General features: G+C 47.9%; 1 protein-coding gene across 1 annotated transcript in view; it reads right to left on the reverse strand.

Annotated features, from left to right (window-relative positions):
• LOC311232900 (endothelial cell-selective adhesion molecule-like) overlaps positions 1 to 22,265 on the reverse strand; it is a gene marked incomplete at both ends in the record, with an annotated part of 53,885 nt that extends 31,620 nt beyond the window's left edge. The window contains 2 exons of the mRNA XM_084319734.1: positions 14,227 to 14,467; positions 22,122 to 22,265. Of these exons, the coding sequence (XP_084175860.1) occupies positions 14,227 to 14,467; positions 22,122 to 22,265 (385 nt within the window). The remainder of the gene's footprint in view (positions 1 to 14,226; positions 14,468 to 22,121) is intronic.
• Between the last annotated feature and the right edge of the window lie 3,049 nt (positions 22,266 to 25,314).

The following is a 25,314-nucleotide window of genomic DNA, read 5'->3' on the forward strand; positions in this document are numbered from 1 at the left end:
TCAGGAGGATTCGATAATCAGGCGAAAAATTACAACGTGATAAGTGAATTACACAAAAACGCTATTTTCGCGTCTTTTTCCTGGAATTACTCAGAAGCACCCAAACTATATTCATATTCAAAACGGTATAAAACGGAAATGTACGGATGAAAAAAGAATCAGTTTTTTTGCACGTTGACCAGAAGCAACTCACTGACAATTGACAGCGTTATTAGACCCATAGCTATAATATAAAATATCGTTTTTTTTTTTTAAACTTACGTTTTTATTCAACATTTATAGACATACAACACTTAGACAATACTTACAATGACATAACAATATACAAATATGGGTCCCTTGAATATGGCGTCGTTCAGCCGCTTATACCCCCATAAGAGGGGCCCCCCCCTCCCATCCACCCCTAGAAACCGGGCTCCCCCACATCCCAGGTCCGTCCCACGCAGGGCCGAGCACTCAGCGACACGGGTCCCTTGAATTTGATTGGGCCAGGCCCAGTAGAGGGGCGAGGGGAGTTACTCCCCCCCACCGAGCCAAGCCCGCTACCTCCCATGTCACCAAGCACCCCACCCCATGCACCACGAACCCACAACCCACGAGACCCCACTCTCCCGGGCCAAACCGCATAGACGATGGCTCCCTGCAGACATTCCCCCCCCTGAGCCAAGCCCGTAGAACTCCCACATATCCCAGGTCGATGTGCGCGGAGCCGGGCCCCCAGCCACACGGGTTCCTTGAATCAACTGGGCCAGGCCCAGTAGAGGAGAGGGACCGATTCTCCCCCCCACCAAGCCAAGCCCGCTACCTCCCATGTCACTGATATCACTATAATTTATGAAAAAATAACACTGACAACACAATAAGAAAAATGAAATGAAGATAAAATAAGCCATATGACTAGCACTCTTTCCCCCGTTGGCGGTTTGGAGGGGAATCAGCTCTCCTGTTGAAGAAGCCCCCCCCCTAGAGATGGAGATATCCCCCCAAGGAGATTCTCCAAGCCCCTCTTCATGTCCAACATTTTGAATTCTTTTTTTAAAACTTTGACCAGTCAGCTGGTTCTTTTAGCGTTTATCGCTTTTTCTGGTCAAGCATGACCGACAGAAACAGGTTGAATGGGGTATAGATTGGGGGAAAGACACTCTGAGAAAATACGGCGAGTCCGGGAGTCGAACTCGTGTATCCCAGATCCGTGACGCGCACGGTTGTCCCCGACGCCGAAATAGCGTCCGAGGTACGCGGTGAGCTACTGGAGCTCCCCAACATTTTGAATTCTTGTCTTTCACAATTGTCCATGTGCACATTTAGAGCAACTGCTATTCTAACATAACTAAAAAAAAAAAAAAAAGGATTAAAGACAATTGGCACTTCCCAGGTTTTTACCCCCGTTGGCGGGCTGGAGGGGTAAGGCTCTCCTGGAGAGGGCCCCTCTTATAACGACGGAGATACCCCAGTGGGGATTCTCCAATGCCCCTATTATTGTCCAACATTTTATTAAAGTTCTTATCTTTCATATGATAGCACAGTTCCAGAGCTCCCGGTCATGTCTCCGAATGTGTTGCCCCATATTCCCCATCTTCTTGGTTGCGCTTCATGTCTGTTAGTGTCTACAGTTTAGTCTAGTACATGTTATTTATATTATATGTCCCGAATCAAGACCCGATTCCCCCAACTACTGTGTTTACCTTGTCTGTATTCCCATTGGTCTGTGTGTTATCTGCAGTGTGTCTCGAGTCATAACATCCATTCACTCTCAAATAATATGTATATGTGGTATTGAATCTTGGTCAGTGTGTGTGACCTCAGTGCTCGAGTCCTGTTCGGTGTGTGAGATCTCGTTATTTGAATCCTGGCTGGTCTGATTGATCTCGGTGCTCGGCTCCCGGTTGGTGTGTGTGGCCTCAATGCTCGCATCTTGGCCGGCCTGGGCGATCTCCTTGCTTGCATCTCGGATGATCCGGTTAGTCCGGTTGTATCCAGCGTCTCCTTGTCCCTCTTTTGGGGGGCATTTGTTTTATTTCTTTTGAATTAGCCTCCATGTTCCTCTGAATATTCTGTATTGCATCGAGTCCAGTCTGCGTGTTGGTTTGCATGTTAGCATCGTTAGCTTTCTGTATTGCTTCTAGCCTGATCCAAATGCTATCTGTATATTCATCGTGTTAGCTTCCATGTTAGCTTGTAGCTTCGTCTCCAGCCTCGCTGTTGTCTAACACTTTTATTTCCTTTGAATTCGCCTCCATGCTCCTCTGAATATTCTGTATTGCATCGAGTCCAGTCCAGTTGGTTTGCATGTTAGCATCATTAGCGTTCTGCTTTGCTTCTAGCCTGATCCGAATGCTAGCTTGCATATTCATCATGTTAGCTTCCATGTTAGCCTGTAGCTTCGTCTCCAGCCAGGCCTCGCTGTGGTCTAAAGTTGTGTTGGCTTGTTTTACCTGCTGCGTCACCCCCTCGTGTTGTCCCTTTCCCTTCGTTGTATTTTCTTTGTCGGGGGTCATTCTTCTCTCACTTCTCCTCGAGTTTTGTGCACTGGGTCTTGTCATCGTTCTTTTATCTTCGAGTTGTTACTTTTTATCGTGTTTTGTAACTTTGTATTACCTTTCTTGAATTTTGGACCGGGAGCTCTGTTCTGCAGCTGCCTACCTGCTCCTCGCCAAACCGGAAGTCTAAAATATAGGTTTAGCTCTACAAACAAGGTGCACGTTTACATGGGGTTAATGGACGGCAAAGGCCAGATGCACTTCCCGGAAGGGGCGTGGCACTCAATGTGTTAAGGCGAGACACCCCAGGTGAATAGGCAAATATAATCTTTTTGGTTGATTTTGAGATTTTGTTATATTTTGCTTCCTAAACATGTCTTCTATGAAACTAGTGACAATAAGACGTCAATAACACACAATTATTGTGTTTATTTTACTTCATTTTGCCTGATTGCATACATAAATGTGCACATAATTTAATGGGGAAGTGCCTCATTTGCATAATAAACATAAAATTCAGAAAACGTGCAATGTAAATTTTCTTAGTTTATATGTACATAACAAACTGGGAAAGTGTCATACTGTAGTCAGTGATATCTATTCAAATATATGTTTTGCCTATTCACCTGGGGTGTCTCGCCTTAAGGCTTAAGGCGAGACAGCACCCCCAAAATTGCTTTTGCTTTTTTTCGACGATATTGAGATTTTGATATTTTACTTCCGAAACATGTCTTCTATGAAACTAGTGACAATAAAATGTCAATAACACACATTTAGTTGTTTATTTGACTTAATTTTGCCTGATTGCATCCATAAATGTGCACATATTTAACACAATCCCGCCCAAGCACGGATATATCCGTCTTTCGAATCCATGCTTAAAGGACAGAAGGACGGATATATCCGTGGCAAGTTGTTTTGGTTTTTATTCCATTTTAATAACCTATTCAAGGTCGCTGAGCTGCACTGCAGATGTACCCTACTCTTTGAATTCGCCTAAGTGCATTACCGGCCAGATCCTCTTAGGGGCGCTGTCGCGATAATGCAGTGTGCCCTGTGGCTGAACGGTGCACTATTTTTTTTGACTTTCAATGGAGTTTCCAGCTGGATTCTGGATCTGCAGCCTGTAGCTTGGAATACGTTTTGGATCGCGGATTTCACTATGCAATAAGGGGATTTATCATCAGCCAATGGACATATCGATCTACCAGATGGCGATTGATAACGGGGAAATGCTCGGGGGGATCCAACCGGCTCATGGTAAGATCTTTTTCACGTAAAGTACAGCCCGATCGGGCCTTGTTATGATACTCAACCAGGCCATCAGCCTATGTGGCTACTTAGACGAACACGGTTATTGGTAAACAATAATAAGAAACAACGATTTAGCTCTACAAACAGCCCCAAGTCTGTTTACATTTGCTGGTCCTCTAGAGTTATATTAGACGCATCCCAGTGGCCGCCAATGTGTTAATGGGGAAGTGCCTCATTTGCATATATAAACATAACATTTTGAAAACTTGCAATATATTTTTTCGTAGTTTATATGTACATAACAAACTGGGAAACTTTCATAGTGATATCTGTAACTGAGGGGTACAATTCCCTGACTGTATTGATAAGTATGGTATCATTAAACCACTACCGCTTTATGTACTTTAATTACTGGCCATACAGTACACGATATCTAAGTATGATGAACACTTTCCCACATATGAAATCAGGTCCACACAAAGGTAATAGTCAAATATTTAATATATAGCAAAAGGTACATATAATAGTTACTTATTACATTTATGATTTGAATGCACTTGTAAGGCAAATGAGTATTCGTAGGCAAATCAACACTGAATGTCCAATCTCTGGTTACACAGGAAGCAAGTATACAACCTGGCTCTTAGGGAATTATAGCGATGGTCACTTAATGATTATAGCTGGATAATATACTGAAGGGGTCCCGCCGGTTGTAAGCCAGTAGGGGGGGTAGGAGAGCCGTCGGCTGTATCCCGTCTGGTCAACGATTTCTAGGGAGAGTCCAGGTACAGAACACAGTGCCCGTAGAACCTTGATCCGCAGATGAATACACTTGGGCTCTCTTGTAGACGATAGCTGTAGCTGTAGCTTTAGGTCCACAACGAAGAAGAAGCGAGGCGACCTCAGTCTGGTCTGAGCGCCGTCTCACCTTGGCTCCTCTCGGGGTAAATCCAACACTCACCGGTGTTGGCGGTTATCCGCTCCACAAATCAAAGCACCAAAGCAAATAGATATTCCATGCCGTATAGGGCTCAGCAGTCGTTGGGGTAGGTAATCCAATGTGCAGGTCCACTCGTCCTCGCCTAGAACTCCTCGGATGAAAGCACCACGCGTGGTCTGCCCAACCTGGTTAAGACTCTAGATAACGCGAGGAAACGATGGGGGTGCTGCTCACTTTAGAACTCTAACCGAACGATGCACCATACATAATAGACTATTATTACTTAATAGAAATACGGTGCCAAACTCTGGCAATTCAGCTATTAATTCGCACGAGGTCTCACTGCTATTCTAAGGCCAAACAGGCCGTACTACACCGCACGCGGTATCGTGGGGTGAGGCTTCACGTCTTGTTACTTAGTTGGGTAGAAGGGTAAAGGACTAAGAGGAATTCTACATTTCTTGCGCCATATTTATATGCACGGTGGACAAGTAGTGCCGCTCTGCTTTCGGTAGCCGTATTCCTGCGCGGAGCTGAGGCTAGTAAGGGCATGTCTCGTCGGTACCTTTGAACTTGAACGCCAGGGGCTTGTCCCTGGCGCCTGGTCCTTTTGTCCAATAAGAGAATGAACTATTATGGGCTGTAGTAGAATAAAGGGATATTCCGTGTATATGTACAAGGAATATACAAGGGATATCAAACGATATACAAATACTATTAAATATATATCCATAAATAAATATATATATTCGGTTTAATCTGATCCTTCACAACAGCCGCCCCCTAATTAGTCCCACCTAATTAGCTGAGCAGAGACAGATTAACCGCACTGTCCACTACTCAATGTCCGCTGTAAGGGTCAGTCAACTCACAAAGTCATAGGGTCATGGTCGTCATCAATAGTATCAGGGAGCCTTGGCAGTTCTATTAGCCTCGCCACGGGTCGGGTGTAAGTCCGTCCTTGGACGAGCACTTCAGCTGCTCGGACCTTTCCATCGGTACCGGTGATCACTTTGCTTACGCGGCCAGCCGGCCACATAGCTCTGGGTAGTGACTGGTCGATGATCATGACGACTGTTCCTTCTGTCAAATTGTCTCTCTCTTTTACCCACTTCTGGCGGGTCTGTAGAGACGGTAGGTAGTGGAGTAGGAAGCTGTTCCAAAACTTGTCAGCCAGTACTTGACTGTACCTCCACATTCTTCGGCCGTTCGCTTCTTCAGGCCTGTACATTGTCTGTGGTAGTGCGGGGTCCAGCCGCCCCATCAAGAGGGTGTTGGGGGTGACTGGGTCGACATCTGCTACATCACTTGAGACGTAACCGAGGGGCTTTGAGTTCAATACTCCCTCGATCTCCGTGAGGACTGTCATTAGGACTTCTTCCGCCACAGTCTGGGCCCCAAGCACGGCGTACAGGGCTGTCTTTATGGAACGTACTTCTCGTTCCCAGGTTCCACCGAAGTGAGGTGCGTTCGGGGGATTAAACTGGAAGTCAATCTGGGATGGAGCGAGGTGGGTCTTAAGTTCTGGGCCCATAGCTTGGAAGCTCTCTCTCAGCTCTCTTTCTCCGCCTTTGAAGTTTGTCCCGTGATCAGACAACAATGTAGACGGTTTTCCTTTCCGTGATGTGAATCTTCGGAAGGCCATAAGGAATGAGTCTGTGCTCATGGTTGGAAGGAGTTCGATATGTATCGCTCTGGTGGTCAGGCATTTGAATACAATACCCCACCGCTTCTCGGTTCCTCTTCCTCTCTTTATATACAGCGGGCCAAAACAGTCCATACCGGTGGAGTGGAAGGGCTTGTCGCCGAGTCGGAGGCGACAGGGAGGTAGGTCAGCCATCCGGGGTATACTGGGCTGCGAGCGCCACTTACGGCAGTCTAGACAGGTTCGCTGGAAGCGCCGCACTGCTTCTCTCCCTTGCAGTATCCAATAACGACGTCTGATCTCCGCGAAGACTCTCTCTGCCCCTGCGTGGTGCACATCCTCGTCGTATTTCTTTATGATCAGCTCTGTGACCTTGTGTCGGCTGTTCAAGACTATCGGGTACTTAACGTCATCCGGTAGGTCTGGGGCTCTCCGCAGACGACCACCCACTCTGATGAGATTATGGGCGTCGCTCTCGGGGGCCAGGTGAAGCAGTCTGCTGTCTGATGGGACGGGCTTTGCTCCCTGTAGACAGGCTAGCTCATCGGGGAACGAGTCTCTCTGGGCTCGTTGTAGTAGAAGGAGTTCTGCTTCTTCGTAGTCAGCTGCTGAAATGTCAGTTGTGGGCTGAACCTCTGGGTGGTGCCACAGAAATGTCTTTAGCTGCGCACTCTCTAGGGTGAGGCAATCGTCTAGAACCGGGTCTGTGGGGACGAGTGTGTGTGTCAACCCACAGAACATAGGTTTCTTGTTCTCTGCCTCCTCTTTGCTCGCCTCCCGTGGGGTGGGTGTAGGCCACTCTTCTTCGGGGAGCTTGAGGAACTCTGGCCCGTCACTGTAAAGGTTGGGACGGGTGAGGTCATCCAGGGACATTCCCCGGGTGATGACGTCAGCTGGGTTGTGTTTGGTGTCCACATACCGCCAGCTGGTTACTTCTGTTAACTCTTGAATCTCGGTGACTCTGACTCCCACGAAGACTTTGTATCTGCACGAATCAGACCGGGTCCATGTGAGTACGGTCGTGGAGTCTGACCACAAGATTGTTCTTTGCACCGGGATGGTGAGTTCACGTTGGATTAACGTGGCGAGCTGCGCTCCTGCTAGGGCTGCGCAGAGCTCTAGGCGCGGGATAGATTGTTGCTTGCGTGGGGCTATTCTTGAGCGAGCCAGGATGAAAGCAGTATGTATTTCTCCTCCCTCCTCTCGGGTACGCAAGTAAGCCACCGAACCGTAGGCTACTTCGGAGGCGTCGCTGAATACGTGCAGGTCGATCTTGCATGTCTCTGGCCTCACTGTGGGTGGGAAGTAGCTGCGGCGTATATTAACACCTGGGAGTGAGCGGAGTTCCGTCTCCCACTCTCTCCATGTGGATGCAAGGTGTTCGGGTATGGGATCGTCCCAGCCCTGGTCTTTGTCCCATAGCGCTCTTACAATCATCTTTGCCCTGGTGGTGTAAGGTAGAATACATCCCAACGGGTCATATTGTCTGGCGAGTGTTCTGTATACACTCCGTCTGGTGGTCGGTATTGCCGTCGACCTTCCCTGCTCCTTGATCAGGGGTTTGTGTCTATAATGGAGCGAGTCTGTTTTGAAGCGCCAGACTAGTCCTAGTGTCATTTCTTGGGCTTCTCCTGGGATGGTCGCCATCCAGGTATCGCTGCTCGCGGCCTTGTCCTCGGGGGAGAGGCGGCGCAGTACTTGCGGGTCGCTGCTGGCCCACTGCCTGAGATCAAAGCCGCCTTTGATCAGGGAGGCGCGGAGCTTGAGTAGGAGAGCCTCGGCTTCTTCTGGCGTCGAGACGCTTTGTAAACAGTTGTCCACGTAGAAACAATTTGTCACACTTTGTTGGACCTCTTCATCTGCTGCTGGGTCCTCTGCGACGTGCTTTTGCAGTGCAAACGTAGCACAGCATGGGCTGCATGTGGTTCCGAAAGGGAGGACTTCCCATTGATAGATGGTTGGGTGCTCATCTCCGATCCTCTCTCTCCATAGGAACCGCAGCAGGGGCTTGTCCTCCTCCACTAGCCTCACCTGCAGGAACATCCCTTTGATGTCGCCGCTGATAGCCACCTTGTCCTGGCGGAAGCGTAGTAGCACGCCTAGTAGGGAGGGGCCGAGTGTTGGGCCGGCCAAGAGTTCTTTATTCAGATTTTGTGATCCGATCTGGTAGCTGCAGTTAAACACAATGCGATCCTTGCCGTTGTGGTGGACCTTGTGGTGCGGCACGTACCATGATTCGGTTGTCTGATCGGCCTCTTTAATGTCAATTTTCTTTATGTGTCCCGCTGTGATTAATTTGTTAATCTCAGCGCGGTACACAGCTTCTTGAGCGGGGTCTTTGGCTAGGCGCCGCTCTGTGTTCAATAGATACCGCTCCGTCACCTCTTTTGTGGCACGAAAGGTGGGCATTCCCTCTCGCCTCAGGAGTGGAGTTGCGTATCTCATCACTCCGTTGACGTTGACTCTCTTTGTCCCGTGCTCGAGGAGGGCTATAGCGTAGATATCTTCCTTAGAACGAATGTCTTTCTTTTCGTTCTTAAAGGGCATTGTCTCTAGTGTCCATAGCCTCTCGACATGCTGCAGGAGTGTGGTGTCTCCTTCTGTCGCTCTGGAGTGGAGGCAGCTAGTGGCTGCTGTTCGGTTAAGAGACTTGGCGAGGGGGCCTTGTAGTGTCCATCCTAGGCGGGTCTCGACTGCTGCAGGGCAACCTCTGGGTCCTGTATGGACCCGGTCTATCGGGACTATGAGGTCTGCATGGTCGGAGCCTATCAGCAGGGTCGGGGTGGCACCGTCTATGAGCGGTATAGGTAGTTGACGCAGGTGCACATATTTCTCCATCAGCTTGGCGATGGGGTAGGTGTACTGCGATAGTCCTATTTCTTGGCTGGTGAAAGCATTAGTAATCCTGTACCGTCTCTCTGGCTGCCCGCTTGCTGCGATAGTGAAGGAGACATTCTCGCCCTTTATCGTCTTTAGATCTCTTCTTATTGTCCGAATCGTCATCTGGTTCTCGCTCCCCCACAGCTCCAGCTGGGCCGCAGCGGACGCGAGGAGAAGGGTCTTCTCTGACCCGTCGTCAAGGACGGCGTAAGTGTCCATGACCTTATCTTGGTAACTCAGTGTTACACGGACCACCTTTAAGAGCACCTGGGCGCCGCTGCTGCTAGCGGGGTCAATGTACATAACACTTGCCTTTGTGCTGTTGGATGGTGCAGGCTTTCTTTTGTTACTGTCGTGTAGGACATCCAGATGGGCTCCGTCACACCGACTACACCTCTTCTTTAGGCGGCACTCGGCTGCCATGTGACTGCGCGCACATCGGTAACAGCGCCTGTTGGACTTTATCCACTGACTTACTTCTTCAGCGGTCATCTTCTTGAACTGGTCACATTGTGACAACCAGTGTTCCTTCTCGCAGTACGGGCACACCATCTTCCACTTCTCTTTCGTCGAGGGGGTACTGTGGTTCTTGCTGCTCGGTACTGATTCTGATTGGTGCATGACAGTCACCGATCTTCGGCCATCGTTTACTCTCCTAGGTCCCTCTCTGGAGCTTGGCGTGCTCCGCACGAACGTATCCAGCCGTAGGCTGCTGACTTCTCTCGCCAGGAAGTCGGCTAAATCTAGGAGGGATGGCTCGGGACCGTTAGGATCACGGTGGTCTCTTTGCCGCCTGAAGCGCTCCTGTCGGGCGGGCGGCAGCTTCTCTAAAATCCTCTCGACGTTCGAGTTTGCGTATAGTTCGTGCATACCCTTTTCTCGTTGCGCCCCCAGCATCCCTACCAGGGATTGTACTTTTATAGACAGGTCATCTAGTGAGCGATTGTCTGTTGCTGGGGGTAGGCGGTCAATATGCCTTATCTCCTGTATTACGTAATCCCATATACGTCCATATCTCTGGTCCAGCGCTGCTAGAGCCGCGGTGTATGGGGTCGTAGAGGTGGCATATGCCAGCGCTATGTTGTGCGCTCGGGGCACTTTCAGGTGCTTCAATAATATTGCATACTTGTGGCGTTCATCAGCGACATCCACCATCATTGTCTCTAAGCACATCCGGAGCTCCGTGTACTGTGCTCGATTCTCATGGGTGAAGTCTGGAAACGTCGGTGTGCCAATGTATGACGCCATGGATGGCTGGCACATCGGTGAGCGTTGGAAGAGGGGCCTCCTGGGCGAGTCTCTTCTTACGCCTCTCGGTGGGCTGGTACTGGCAGGGTACCATGGCCCGCTGGTCCAGGTGCTATTCCTTGGGACTGGTCGTGCGTCATGCTCACCCGTGAGTCGAGTCGGGGGTCTGTAGCGCAGAGCCGCGGGGGTATAGCCTGGGCTGTACTGGACCTCCTGATCCTGTGGAGTAATGCGCTGCTGTCGGGCTTGACTCTCCTCTTCTCCCTCTTCTTCTTCTGCCAGGTCACCTAGATCCTGTAGTCGTCTATTTAGCCTCTCCGCGGTGTCCGCTGTTCCTTCCTTGTAGCTGGGTCTCACTTGGACCGGTCGGGGAATGAGTTCGGAGGGGGGTGTAGACTCTCTCTGGTGGTCGAGTTCAAGGTCGCCTGCTCGGTTAGGGGAGGGTGCCCTTGACGTGTGTCTTGACGAGGCTCTGGAACCCCTTGTGGAGGGAGGGGGTGTTGCCCTGGTGATCAGCTGCTCCATTAGCTGCGCTTGTAGTCTGTCGCGCTCGGCTTCGCGCTTGGTGAGATCTGCTTCTCTTTGGGCACCGGCAGCGGCGCGCTGGGCGTCGGCCCGTTCTCTTGCCATATTCTCTTCCGTCTGAAGGCGTCTCAGCTCCAGACGTATGTGCTCTTCTTCGCTCCGTTGCTGCGCTTGGAGTTGTTCGCGCTCGCTAAGCGTCTGTGCTTGGAGTCGATCGCGTTCACCCTGAAGTCGATCGCGTTCACCCTGAAGTCGATCGCGTTCGGTAGAGGCTGTCAGGCTGGCGAAGAACGCCTGTGACAGCATCCTCTCCGCCTCGCTGGGGGAAGACGCTTGTAGAGGTGAGCCGCTCCTGGCTGTACTCGTTGGGGAGTCCTGGAGCTCTATCTCCTCGGCGCTCTCCTCATCTTGTTCCGTGCAGAGTTCCACCTCTGGAGGGTTGTCTTCCTCCCGGAGCTCTGGGGGGACTACTTCTTCGGTATTGGCGGGGGGTAAAGTCGTGTCAGTTCCCTCCTGGTCCCCACCGTGAGCTTGGTCAGTTACATTAGAACCCACTAGGGCCTCTGTGGTCGGGGTATCCTGGTTGATAGGGTCGGACATAATTTTACTTTCTACTTTTACTGCGTTTACTGTTTGTAGAAGGCTAGGTAGTTTACTGACAGCGTAATCCTCTAAGTACTGAGGTGGCTGTCGTCTACGTTGCGGGCGTTCTACTTTAGGAGGACCGTTTCGTGGAGTGTTCATCATAGGCCATTTCAATATTAATACCACTATATTAATATTACACTAATTACCATCCGGCTCGAAGGACCAATTGTAACTGAGGGGTACAATTCCCTGACTGTATTGATAAGTATGGTATCATTAAACCACTACCGCTTTATGTACTTTAATTACTGGCCATACAGTACACGATATCTAAGTATGATGAACACTTTCCCACATATGAAATCAGGTCCACACAAAGGTAATAGTCAAATATTTAATATATAGCAAAAGGTACATATAATAGTTACTTATTACATTTATGATTTGAATGCACTTGTAAGGCAAATGAGTATTCGTAGGCAAATCAACACTGAATGTCCAATCTCTGGTTACACAGGAAGCAAGTATACAACCTGGCTCTTAGGGAATTATAGCGATGGTCACTTAATGATTATAGCTGGATAATATACTGAAGGGGTCCCGCCGGTTGTAAGCCAGTAGGGGGGGTAGGAGAGCCGTCGGCTGTATCCCGTCTGGTCAACGATTTCTAGGGAGAGTCCAGGTACAGAACACAGTGCCCGTAGAACCTTGATCCGCAGATGAATACACTTGGGCTCTCTTGTAGACGATAGCTGTAGCTGTAGCTTTAGGTCCACAACGAAGAAGAAGCGAGGCGACCTCAGTCTGGTCTGAGCGCCGTCTCACCTTGGCTCCTCTCGGGGTAAATCCAACACTCACCGGTGTTGGCGGTTATCCGCTCCACAAATCAAAGCACCAAAGCAAATAGATATTCCATGCCGTATAGGGCTCAGCAGTCGTCGGGGTAGGTAATCCAATGTGCAGGTCCACTCGTCCTCGCCTAGAACTCCTCGGATGAAAGCACCACGCGTGGTCTGCCCAACCTGGTTAAGACTCTAGATAACGCGAGGAAACGATGGGGGTGCTGCTCACTTTAGAACTCTAACCGAACGATGCACCATACATAATAGACTATTATTACTTAATAGAAATACGGTGCCAAACTCTGGCAATTCAGCTATTAATTCGCACGAGGTCTCACTGCTATTCTAAGGCCAAACAGGCCGTACTACACCGCACGCGGTATCGTGGGGTGAGGCTTCACGTCTTGTTACTTAGTTGGGTAGAAGGGTAAAGGACTAAGAGGAATTCTACATTTCTTGCGCCATATTTATATGCACGGTGGACAAGTAGTGCCGCTCTGCTTTCGGTAGCCGTATTCCTGCGCGGAGCTGAGGCTAGTAAGGGCATGTCTCGTCGGTACCTTTGAACTTGAACGCCAGGGGCTTGTCCCTGGCGCCTGGTCCTTTTGTCCAATAAGAGAATGAACTATTATGGGCTGTAGTAGAATAAAGGGATATTCCGTGTATATGTACAAGGAATATACAAGGGATATCAAACGATATACAAATACTATTAAATATATATCCATAAATAAATATATATATTCGGTTTAATCTGATCCTTCACAACAATATCTATTCAAATAATTTTTTTGCCTATTAGAGCGTACTACACTTACTACACTTTGTAGCCTGTGTGTAGTTCTGTTCAGTTCAATAACATCATTATTATTATTATTATTCAGTTATCAGGCATGTGTTTAGGTTGTCTATTACTAATGGTTTGATTGGGTGTTGTGTTTATAAATAGCTGTTTCAAATAGAAATGTATGGCATATTACAATAGAAAACTTTGAGGTCGTTTTCTGAAAAACTAGTTTTTATGCATTTTACTTACACACAAAGAGTTGAAACTCCATTTCCCCTAGTACCTACACACACCAAACTTTCCACATTTCTTCCCATCCACATTATGCTTCTTTCTATAGAAAGGTTTGTTGAATCATTCATAGCCGGGTTTATAGTACATTTTATACCAAAACTAGGCGTTTTTTTATGACAATAGACAGTATTTCCTGATGTATGGGCTGATAAGAGGACATAGCCACAAAGTCTTTCTATACAAAGTTTCGTTTTGAATGTATCAACAAAATGAAACCAAGTTTTTGAATCTGGCATTATCCATTTTGGTGATGCGAGTCTTGGCGATACATGCAAATATGATGGAGTTTTCCTTTAAGTCTCCAGGCCGCAGTGAGACTAGACACCAGGGACATCAGCCTGTGTGGCGTATCTCTTAACCCTTTCACTGCCGCACTACCAAACGGTTAACCCTTTCACTGCCACACTACAGAAGGAACCGTCGGTAGTATGATAGTAAAGGGTTAACCTTCTGTAGTGTGGCAGTGAAAGGGTTCAGTCTCCAGGCCGCAGTGAGGCCAGACACCACCAGGGACACCAGCAGCACGTATATCTCTTACCCTTCACGTCGAGGCGGAGTTCCAAGGATAAGCTGCTGAAGCCGATGAGGACCTGGCAGATGTAGTGATATCTATTCAAATATATTTGTTTGCCTATTCACTAGGGTGTCTCGCCTTAAGTCTCCAGGCCGCAGTGAGACCAGACTACCACCAGGGACATCAGCCTGTGTGTCGTATCTCTTAAGTCTCCAGGCCGTAGTGAGACCAGACACCACCAGGGACATCAGCAGCACGTATCTCTTACCCTTCACGTCGAGGCGGAGGTCCAAGGTGAAGCTGGGGGTGCCGGGGATGAGGACCTGGCAGACGTAGCGGCCCGAGTCCGCCTCCCCGGTGCTGTTGATGTAGAGCGACAGGTTGGCGGAGGGCATGGCGGAGGTGAAGCCCACGCGCCCGTGGTGGTGGGAGTCGCCCACGTTGATGGAGTTGGTGGCGTACGAGATGACCTGTAACGCGGAGAATCAGCGGTTTAAAAAATAATAATAATAATTATTATTATTAGTTGTCATTAGGGCTGTCAAAATGTATGCTTTAACTTTGGATATTAATTTAAATTAATGAAAGCATTAAAATAAATTAATCTAGATTAATCTATGGAGTGAAAAATCTTCAACGTTCTGAACTTTCAGCAGTATAATTTCGTTACTGATGATCAAGGAATTATAAACGACCCCCCCCCCCTTTCCTTCATGCATGATGAAGCATAATGTATATACCGATCATATACATTTTAATTTTTTAATATAGAGTGTATAGGAAAGAAACGCCAATCGATAATCTATCATATGCGCCAGGGCCTATAACGTTAGGTTATGACTATAACCAAGTTCTGTTAGTTAGGGGCGATGCTTGGCATCGCCTTCTGCACTATCTCGCGTACGTGCACGCGTACTGAATAAACCACAAATGTACCTCTAATACCAGTATTAGTCTGACCACACCCCTCATCAGCTTACCTTCATAAGCAGGTGTGTGGTCACCTGCTCTCCTCCTTCCCAAGCTTTCACCACAAGGTGAGGACAAGGGCTGCAGCGGCGTCCGATGCCAAGCATCGCCCCTAACTAACAGAACTTGGTTATAGTCATAACCTAACGTTCTGTATCGTTAGTGGCTTAGCTTGGCATCGCCTTCTGCACAAGGGAGGCCAAGCGGAGCCACTTGGCTGACAAATACACCCCGCTGACAGCCCCCCAAAACCATCAGAACAGGGAGGGCCGAGCCCCCCCGACCCCCCCTAATGGAGGGTAGCCCCCCTATTAGGGACGTCACGGGAGGGCGACGGACCCGACCGTGCGAAGAGGCACTCAAGCAACTCAACGCACAGGGTGAGCAGACCGTGGCTTGACCCACGACTACACACACGCACAACCCGCATGCCACCCGGGAACGAACGGAGGAACAACCTCGTTACTGCCCCCAGAATCACGGGGTCAAGGGCAAACCCAACCCCGTGGCAAGGCCGTAGCAGCGGAGCACGAAGGAAGACCCAGACCCACCAAAAGGACTGGACTCCCTGGAATGGGGGCCCGGAGAAGTCCATGATGCCAGCATCAAGACCCCACCAGGTGGGCACGTAGTGCCCCGCCCCCCACATCGCCAGCGTATTCGGACAAAGGCCCCTCAGTTACTGCACCTGGTATTCCCAGGCGGAACCAACCAGGCCAGTAAGCCGAGCGGGCCCCGTCCCCCCAATAGTACACCGCCTGGCACACTGACCCTGCAGAATAGGCAGTCAGCATGGCCGTAAGCACACAAAAAAGGTTAACCAACGGAAGCAGGCAGCGCACCGGGGAAAAACCAGGCAACAGGCTGTTAACCCTAGCCTGGAGACTGCGGACGAGACAGGCGCCAGAGGGGACAGCTGAACACAGCCGCCCCGGCGGAAGGAGCGTAAGCTGGCGGTGTTGCATGACCAAGCCTCCATTTAACAACCCCCACCCAGAGGGGTCGAGGCAGAGAAGGCTGACACGATTGGCAGACGTCATGAACGTGCAGGGGCACCCTCAACCGGTGAACCCGGGAGTTGACACTGCTCCAACACACCAGGGAATCAACCACCTCGGTGTTACCCAATGCGGTGGTTGTTCCTATAACCCCTCAAGAAAAAACTCCAAAACACACCTGCGGGTATACACCGGCTATACCGCAGTACAAGTGTTTCAGTTTCCAAAAAGGGTTAACCCAGGCCTACGGGTCGCAAACATCACTTCGGACCGGGCCTGGCGGTACGGGAAGCACAGGGTCACCAGAGGAGGTCAAAAAACCACCCCCACAGGCCCCTCTTCGCCATGCGTGAGAGAGGAGCGAAAAACAATGGAGAACCAGCCCCTAAGCACACCGTACCTGGTATTCCCCGGCGGTCTCCCAACCAAGTACTAACCAGGACCAACCTGTGTAGCGGCCGAGATCCGACGAGATCGAGCGCGTACAGAATGGCATGGCTGTAAGCCATGACGACAGTGCTGAGTAAAAACATACCCAACCAGGGTCTCCATAGCGCTTAACCCTGTGACACCCAGACCGACCTGGCATTTTTCCCCCTGAAAAAAGCCCAAGTCCCTCAGGGTACCAGAACAGCAGATCTGCATCCCCGGCGGACAACGGGTTCAACTGATCTGGACCAGCGTGACCAGAACCAGTCCCGTGCCCTAACCACGCCGACATGCCTACTCCAGGAGAAGGGCAGATATGCGTGTTGATCTTAACATGAAAAGAAGGCGCCACCCAGACGTCGGGACGAACCGCGCCTGGTGGCCCACCCCAAGGGCGTGAGACCCCACTACATATGTTCAGATCCATCCCGTCATCATCCCCCAGACATGAACGAGGATCCGTCGACAACCCACCCAGGTCATGGGATGTGGTCGCCGGAAGAGGAAAAACCCCCATCTCAGTTGCTTTATAAAAACGCTGTTTCAACCACAAGCAACTAAGGCGTGCCAGTCAATCGCCTGTTTACAGCGAGCTAGCACTATACATGCGTCGGGACACACCCCCATCAATGAACAGGCTATTTAGACCTGTCATTGAATCCCCAAGGCGCCCAGGGGAACGACAAGAGGGGTGTGACACTCCCTAACTCCAACACTTCTGGAATAGAAAGAAGGAAGCATCAACAGTATGTATCCCAGTCTACACAGCCGGGGTAAAAAATGTTCACATTTTTACATCCCACCACCCTCCCATAGGAAAGAGACGGGGATCCCCAGAGAGACTTCCCACGCGAGCTGTACAGATTGAAAAGAATATATTGCACCTTGAGCCATGTAAAAAACTGGTTTTAGGGCCTCCGGGGAAGAGGCACCGAACCCATACACACTCAATAAACGAATTGAATCGAATATACATACAATAGAAAAGGACCCTTCTAGAGGGTCCACTCACTTTGACAATCTGAGGAGGAAGGCTCTGTACTCTGATGGAGGCTTCCTCACATGGATCACATGGAAGAAGGAGTCCGAACTCACAGAAGGCCTGAGTAGGCGCTTGGTGAGGAGGAGCCCTGACCACCCCCCCTGAAAACAGATCCATCACATGGACCTGAACAGCACACGGAAGTCCTACCAACAGAGACGCGCACGGTGACGTACTCTATGGCGGGGGAATTCCTGCGGTGCACACGCCCAATATACCAGGCCGTGGGACCAGGAACTCCCTCCCCCCCCCCCCCCCCCCCCCCCCCGTAACGTGCCGAACCGCCACGTGACGGGAACCTTGAAGGACAGGGGGTGTACCCCTGACCGACAGAACAATGGGGAGAGGAAAGGTTACCAGTTCACCCCTTTACGACCCCACACCCATGATACGACGTAACGACAAAAAGAGAATATGACACAGTCATAGTCAGCTCTATGAAGCGTTTCACAGCTCCACACAGCGCACGAGCTAACCTGCTATCTGATTTTTACTAAGGAAAAACACAGAATAGAGAGGGCTCTAAGAACCCCGGTCCAACATACACATGTGCTTCTGTGGCCAGTACAACCCAGTTGTAGGTCACATGACACACACAACCCATCATCATCACAATGAGAGAATACATCATTCTTGATTAGTATCGACCACAGGCCTTGCTAAGCACACATGACAGCAACCAAACCAATTTCCCTTTAGGAAATAAGTTTCTCCAGCAGATTTAGCACAACCTCAGCAATCAAGCTGAGAGTTACATCGTATCCCTACCACACAAAAGACACAATTAATGCACAACATGTCTGATAGGAGGTGATAAAGTCCCCAGGGAACCGGGGGGGAAAAACACAATCCTCCTATTTTACCCTCAATACGGCCAGTTAAAACAGGAAAACCTGTTAATGTGTGAACTCACTGTCCATTGTCATTACAGTCTGAGAAAGAACATTCTTTTACTCACTCGTCACCAAGCATAGCTTCATAGGTTAGTTGCCTTAGTAGTGAGTACACGGTACACATAAACACCATGATGTTTCTCACACAACAACCAGATCAATACATCACGACCTGCACGGAGAAGCTACTGCCAGTGACAAAAACAGCTCACACACAACCCGCAACGTATCTCAAATGCATTGCAACAACACACGTTTTGGGAAAAAACACCGTCATTCACAATACATTTAGCAAGGTAAAACCAGAAGACGTGTTATGAGGGTCTGGCCAACCCCGTACCTGCCCGGAACGCAGATCAGCGAAGTGCCGTCACAAGCCACCGTAGAACACAGCCCTCTTTGTTGACGCAATCCCCGTCTAGGCTCAGGCAGGGTTGACGAACATCCCCTGTCAAGGATGACGTCGTGGTCAAGAGTGTAAAACATGTTAAAAATCAAAGCACGTTCAACAGAATAGCATCAAGCTAACGGCTGCTCCAACCGTTCGGGTGCTATCGCTTCCGCTCGCGAGACGCCGATCTACGACGCACGCGATCAGGAGCGAGCTCCCGGCGGCGCGCGAGAAGCCAAGCTACCCCGCGCCAGGCCACCGACCGGCTAACCGTAAGCTATGAACATGTAAACAATGACATAACACTCACCCAGACAGGCCGCCGTTCTGAACCCTCCTCACTTTTTAAGAGAAAAGAGAAAACAAGACGTCAACACCGCTTCACAACGGTGACATTAACACGTCCGGCGGAATCAGCACAGTACCAACTGGCCTGTATAGCTGACTTTGAACATGAATCTGCCGCTATCGCACATTACATGCACATATCCCCTCGTGAAGGAATACTCTCATTTGGATATGAAAGATGGGGTCTTAACACGGTGACAGAGAGAATCCACTCGTCCAGAACACACAGGGATCACCAGTGTCAATGGTCGCGGCCCACTAGTTAAAACTATAATGGTCGCCAGACCAAGGCCTTCTGTCGCCTAGACGGCTAAACAAAGGACCCTAGCCTGGGGCCGGTTTCCATAAACTTTGTCTAGTAGCCCCCATAGCACTAACAGACAAGTGGAGCCCGCCAGCAAACACTACTCACCCAACCTGGAACGCACCGCTCCTCACAACAGCGGCATGTCCGACAGTTCAGCTGTGGCCTGACAGGTTTCACCCCAACAAACACAGCAAGGAACTGCAGTTGAGAAGCATGCAGCGGCGTGCTCCCAATACGAAAACCGGTGGAGGGTTTGTAGAATGATCATCATCTTCTAGACACTCCAGTACGAAGACAATATCGCCGTATTTTCTCGAAAATAGTGAGAGAGAAAATAAAGATATGATGTCAACGTATCCTTGTTTCCCAAGCTGTTCCTAATCCAATTTCTTCCATCATGGTGTCAAGTGTGGGGATCTACCGAGGCACCTCTTCCTTGTGGTGAAAGCGAGAAGGAGGAGAGCAGGTGACCACACACCTGCTTATGAAGGTAAGCTGATGAGGGGTGTGGTCAGACTAATACTGGTATTAGAGGTACATTTGTGGTTTATTCAGTACGCGTGCACGTACGCGAGATAGTGCAGAAGGCGATGCCAAGCTAAGCCACTAACGATACAGAACTCTCGTTTTTGGAATTACAGCAGAAAACCTTAAAAACATACTTATATTCTAGACGGTATTAACACAACAATGTAATGTATGAATGAAAAAAATATAACGTTCCCACATCCTGAACGATAGATAATCGATGTTGAATGGGCCATAGTAATGTCAATATAGCAATACAATTTAAAAAGTTATAGCCCTGCAAAGAAGGTAAACATCTCCATAGGCTTTCAACGGTGGCAGACTGGGTACAATAATGGGCACAACCCCCGGCGCCCAATGTGTTAATATGATTTATATTACTATTAAAATATTATTAAAATAATATTTGAATCTAAATATACTTTCTTTGTGTTGATTTTACATTAATTCCATGATTTTACTCAAGTAAATATCTGTTACAAGCTTCGGTCTTAAGTCGAAAAATGCAATTTTTTATCTAATAATATTTGAATCTAAATATACTTTCTTTGTGTTGATTTTACATTAATTCCATGATTTTACTCAAGTAAATATCTGTTACAAGCTTCGGTCTTAAGTCGAAAAATGCAATTTTTTATCTAGATTAATTACAGAAAATTGTGAGATTAATTAGTTAATTTTTTTTAATCTATTGACAGCACTAGTTGTCATACAAAAATACAGAATACTTTTATATGAAATGCTTATTTCCGTTATGCTCCTGAGAGTGTGCTAGATAAAAATAGATAAGTATAGAATAGAAAGTCAAGTACGTAAACAAAGTGTAAACAAAAAGCAAGAGTACAGTACAGTCATCGTACAGCACGAGTACAGTACAGTCATCGTACAGCACGAGTACAGTACAGTCATCGTACAGCACGAGTACAGTACAGTCATCGTACAGCACGAGTACAGTACAGTCATCGTACAGCACGAGTATAGTACAGTCATCGTACAGCACGAGTACAGTACAGTCATCGTACAGCACGAGTACAGTACAGTCATCGTACAGCACGAGTACAGTACAGTCATCGTACAGCATGAGTATAGTACAGTCATCGTACAGCATGAGTATAGTACAGTCATCGTACAGCACGAGTATAGTACAGTCATCGTACAGCATGAGTATAGTAGTCATCATACAGCACGAGTACAGTACAGTCATCGTACAGCACGAGTACAGTACAGTCATCGTACAGCATGAGTATAGTACAGTCATCATACAGCACGAGTCATCGTACAGCATGAGTACAGTACAGTCATCGTACAGCACGAGTACAGTACAACCAAAAGATGTACATCCTGATCTGCAATGCACACTTTTTAGAACTGTATATAGTAATCTTGTTTTAGTAATCTTAGTTTATTATATGCTACATTTATTGTATTTTATTATTGGAAGCTGATATAGTCGAGGGACCACAATAAATAGATGTTCACTCTTCTTGCTGTAAAGTACTGAAATAAGTGACAATAAAGGAATCTGAATCTGAATCTCTGAATCTGAAGATGTTTGACATCCAACCAGAGTGCAAATGTAACAGTACAGTGCAATAGTAATATACAATGTACAGGTGATTAAACACGAGGCAAACGAGGCATAGCATTGGCTTCGGTCACCACAGTGTACAGTACGCTGGCTATCTGGTATTGACCAGTATATACAGTATATCCAGCAGTGTACAGTACGCTGGCTATCTGGTATTGACCAGTATATACAGTATATCCAGTAGTGTACAGTACACCAGATATCTGACATTGACCAGTATATAAAGTATGCAGCAGTGTACAGTACGCTGGCTATCTGATATTGACCAGTATATATGATTTGCCTTTGAGTTTAGTTCTCATGCAACACACACACACACGCACGCGCGCGCGCGACACACACGCACGCGCGCGCGCGCGACACACACACACACACACACACACACACACACACACACACACACACACACACACACACACACACACACACACACACACACACACACACACACACACACACACACACACACACACACACACACACACACACACACACACACACACACACACACACACACACACACACACACACACACACACACACACACACACACACACACACACACACACACACACACACACACACACACACACACACACACACACACACACACACACACACAGCCCCTCACCAGCTTGGTGCTGTTGGTTTGCACGTAGTTCCACAGCACTGTGTTCTTGCTCAGGTCGCTGCCCGGCACCGGGGTGTACCAGGCCTTCAACACCACCCTCTCACCACGGATCACATCCACCCTCGTCTGGGGCATCTGGAACATGGTCCACACACCTGGAGAGAGAGAGAGAGAGAGAGAGAGAGAGAGAGAGAGAGAGAGAGAGAGAGAGAGAGAGAGAGAGAGAGAGAGAGAGAGAGAGAGAGAGAGAGAGAGAGAGAGAGAGAGAGAGAGAGAGAGAGAGAGAGAGAGAGAGAGAGAGAGAGAGAGGGAGGGAGAGAGAGAGAGAGAGAGAGAGAGAGGTGGGAGAGAGAGAGAGGTGGGAGAGGGAAGGGGAGAGTGAGAGTGGGGGGGAGAGAGAGAGGAGAGGGAGAGGGGGAGAGAGGGGAGATAGAGGGAGAGGAGATAGAGGGAGAGGGAGAGAGAGAGAGAGAGGTGGGAGATAGAGGGAGAGGGAGAGAGGGAAAGGGGGAGAGAGAAATAGCATAATTTTTTAGCATTTGCTTGTATTTAAATTGTTCATTCTAGTTCTAGTCAATAAATCATCTTGAATCTTGAGAGAGATGCATGTAAGGAGAGAGGAGAGACAGACAGAAAGAGAGATGGAGAGAGAAAGAGAGACAGACAGAAAGAGAGATGGAGAGAGAAAGAAAGACAGACAGAAAGAGAGATGGAGAGAGAAAGAGAGACAGACAGAAAGAGAGATGGAGAGAGAAAGAGAGACAGACAGAAAGAGAGATGGAGAGAGAAAGAGAGACAGACAGAAAGAGAGATGGAGAGAGAAAGAGAGACAGACAGAGGGAATATATCCAATATATTGACCAACAAAGCAGAAACACATCTCAGGGTTGAGATCATGGAAAACGTCTCGTGCTCGTGCTGAACTCAGTCTGATCCCAGAACGATAAGAAGAGGATGAGTCAGTGTCGTCAGAAACCTTCCAATCACGCTTTAAGAAGTATAGCGTTGTTTCTCAGTGATGAATAACTTCCGTGAGAACCTTGGGGCCCTGAGTCCGTGACCCATCCTCTTTTTATAATCCTAGTCTGTCAAATTGATGTAAAGCATGTCAATCTGTCACTTTAAAGGACACACACTCGCACAGTTTCTACTGTATTCCTACCATGTTTCTACTATGTTTCTACTGTATTTCTACCATGTTTCTCCTGTATTTCTACTATGTTTCTACAGTATTTCTACCATATTTCGACTGTATTTCTACCATATTTCTACTGTATTTCTACCATATTTCTACTGTATTTCTACCATATTTCTATTGTATTACTACTGTATTTCTACTATGTTTCTACTGTATTTCTACCATGTTTCTCTTGTATTTCTACTATGTTTCTACAGTATCTCTATTATGTTTCTACTGTATTTCTACTATGTTTCTACTGTATTTCTACCATGTTTCTCCTGTATTTCTACTATGTTTCTACAGTATTTCTACTGTGTTTCTACTGTATTACCAGCCCTCACCTGATTCACACAGGATGATAGATATTAGGAGGCCAGAGAAGCATGTTGACCAGAAGGTTGCTCTGCCCATGATCAGCTGCTCTCCACTGGATCTGATCACTGGCCAACAGAGAGAGAGAGAGAGAGAGAGAGAGAGAGAGAGAGAGAGAGAGAGAGAGAGAGAGAGAGAGATAGAGAGAATGAATGAATGAATGAATGAAATTAATGAAATTAATGAAATTAATGAAATTAATGAATGAAAACTTTATTTTTATTTAACAGATTGCAGAATGGGTACAATACAGTACGGCTCAATACACACAATTGTTAAGGGGATGCAGACCAGAGAAAGACGTTTGTCTTGTTTACATCAGGGTCCCCCATTTTCAATTCATAGTGACATTTATGACATACACAACATACATGACATTTATGGCATAGGGACATACATGATATACAGGTATTTAGTACTGTTACATTTGTGACATATACGATATTCAAATATACAGTACTGTTACCCATAGATCCTAACAGAGTATATACATATGATGGGGAGGGGACTGTACATTGGGAGGGGGTGGGTGGGTGGGAGAGAAATATACATACGTTGGTGAGAGAATATATACATGCGGTGGGGAGGAGACTGTACATTTGGAGGTGGTGGGTGGGTGGGAGAGAAACATACATACGACGGGGAGAGAATATATACATGCAGTGGGGAGGAGACTGTCTATTAGGAGGGGGTAGGGGGGTTTGGACATTTACGGTGGCCAGTTTCGAATTGCAGCCTCCCGTAGGTGCTCTTTGAGAGCGGTTTTGAATGTGGGTAGGGATTCACATTGATGTGGCATAATTGCGAAACGTGTTTAGTCCCTTGTTTGAGCCGAATCTGGGTTTAACATGATTTGTTGAGCTTCCTCTGGTGTTGTGGTCGTGGTATTCACTGACCTTTGGGAAGTATTTTGACATGTACATGGGTACCTTAGTCGTATAGTGTATCTTGTAGACCAGGCCCATTGCAAGTTGCTGTACTCTGTCGTCTACTCTAAGCCATCCTAGGTTGTCAAAGTGGGCAGGGGTGAGGTGGGTTCTAGGGGTAAGGTCAAGTAGAAGTCTGACCAGTTTGTTTTGTGATGTTTGTAATCTTGTTTTTAGCGCCTTTGAGGTGCTTTGGTACCATGAGGTGCAAGCATAGTCGTAGTACCCTTGAATGAGTGCTCCTGCCAGAGTCTTCAGGGTATTCTTGTTTACCAGTATTTACCAGAATAAGATTAAAACTTTAACTGGTGTATCCAAAAATAATATTATTGACCAGATAAAAGTGAACACTATTATACGAGATCCACAGCTGATTGCACAGTCATTCATCCAGCATTGTTCATCTGTCACTGCTGCATCATCACTCGATCCCGTGTCTGATCTCTTCAGTAATAGGCCTCCTGATCATAGCTTCTCTTTTATGAAAATTGTACCTTTGGAAGTCTTTGATGCCATCAATAGCCTAAAAGTAAGTGGTGGTCCTGGATTAGATGGTTTAGAACCTAAGTTCCTCAAACTTGCATCCCATATTCTAATGTACCCATTATGTGATCTGTTTAATATGTCACTGTCCACATTCGAAATGCATGACATATTGAAGTGCTCTCGTATTACCCCGTTGCATAAAGGTGGAGATGCACTTGAAATGAATAAT

Source organism: Notolepis coatsorum (genome assembly GCF_963971535.1).
Source record: "Notolepis coatsorum genome assembly, chromosome: 8".
Classification (NCBI taxonomy): domain Eukaryota; kingdom Metazoa; phylum Chordata; class Actinopteri; order Aulopiformes; family Paralepididae; genus Notolepis; species Notolepis coatsorum.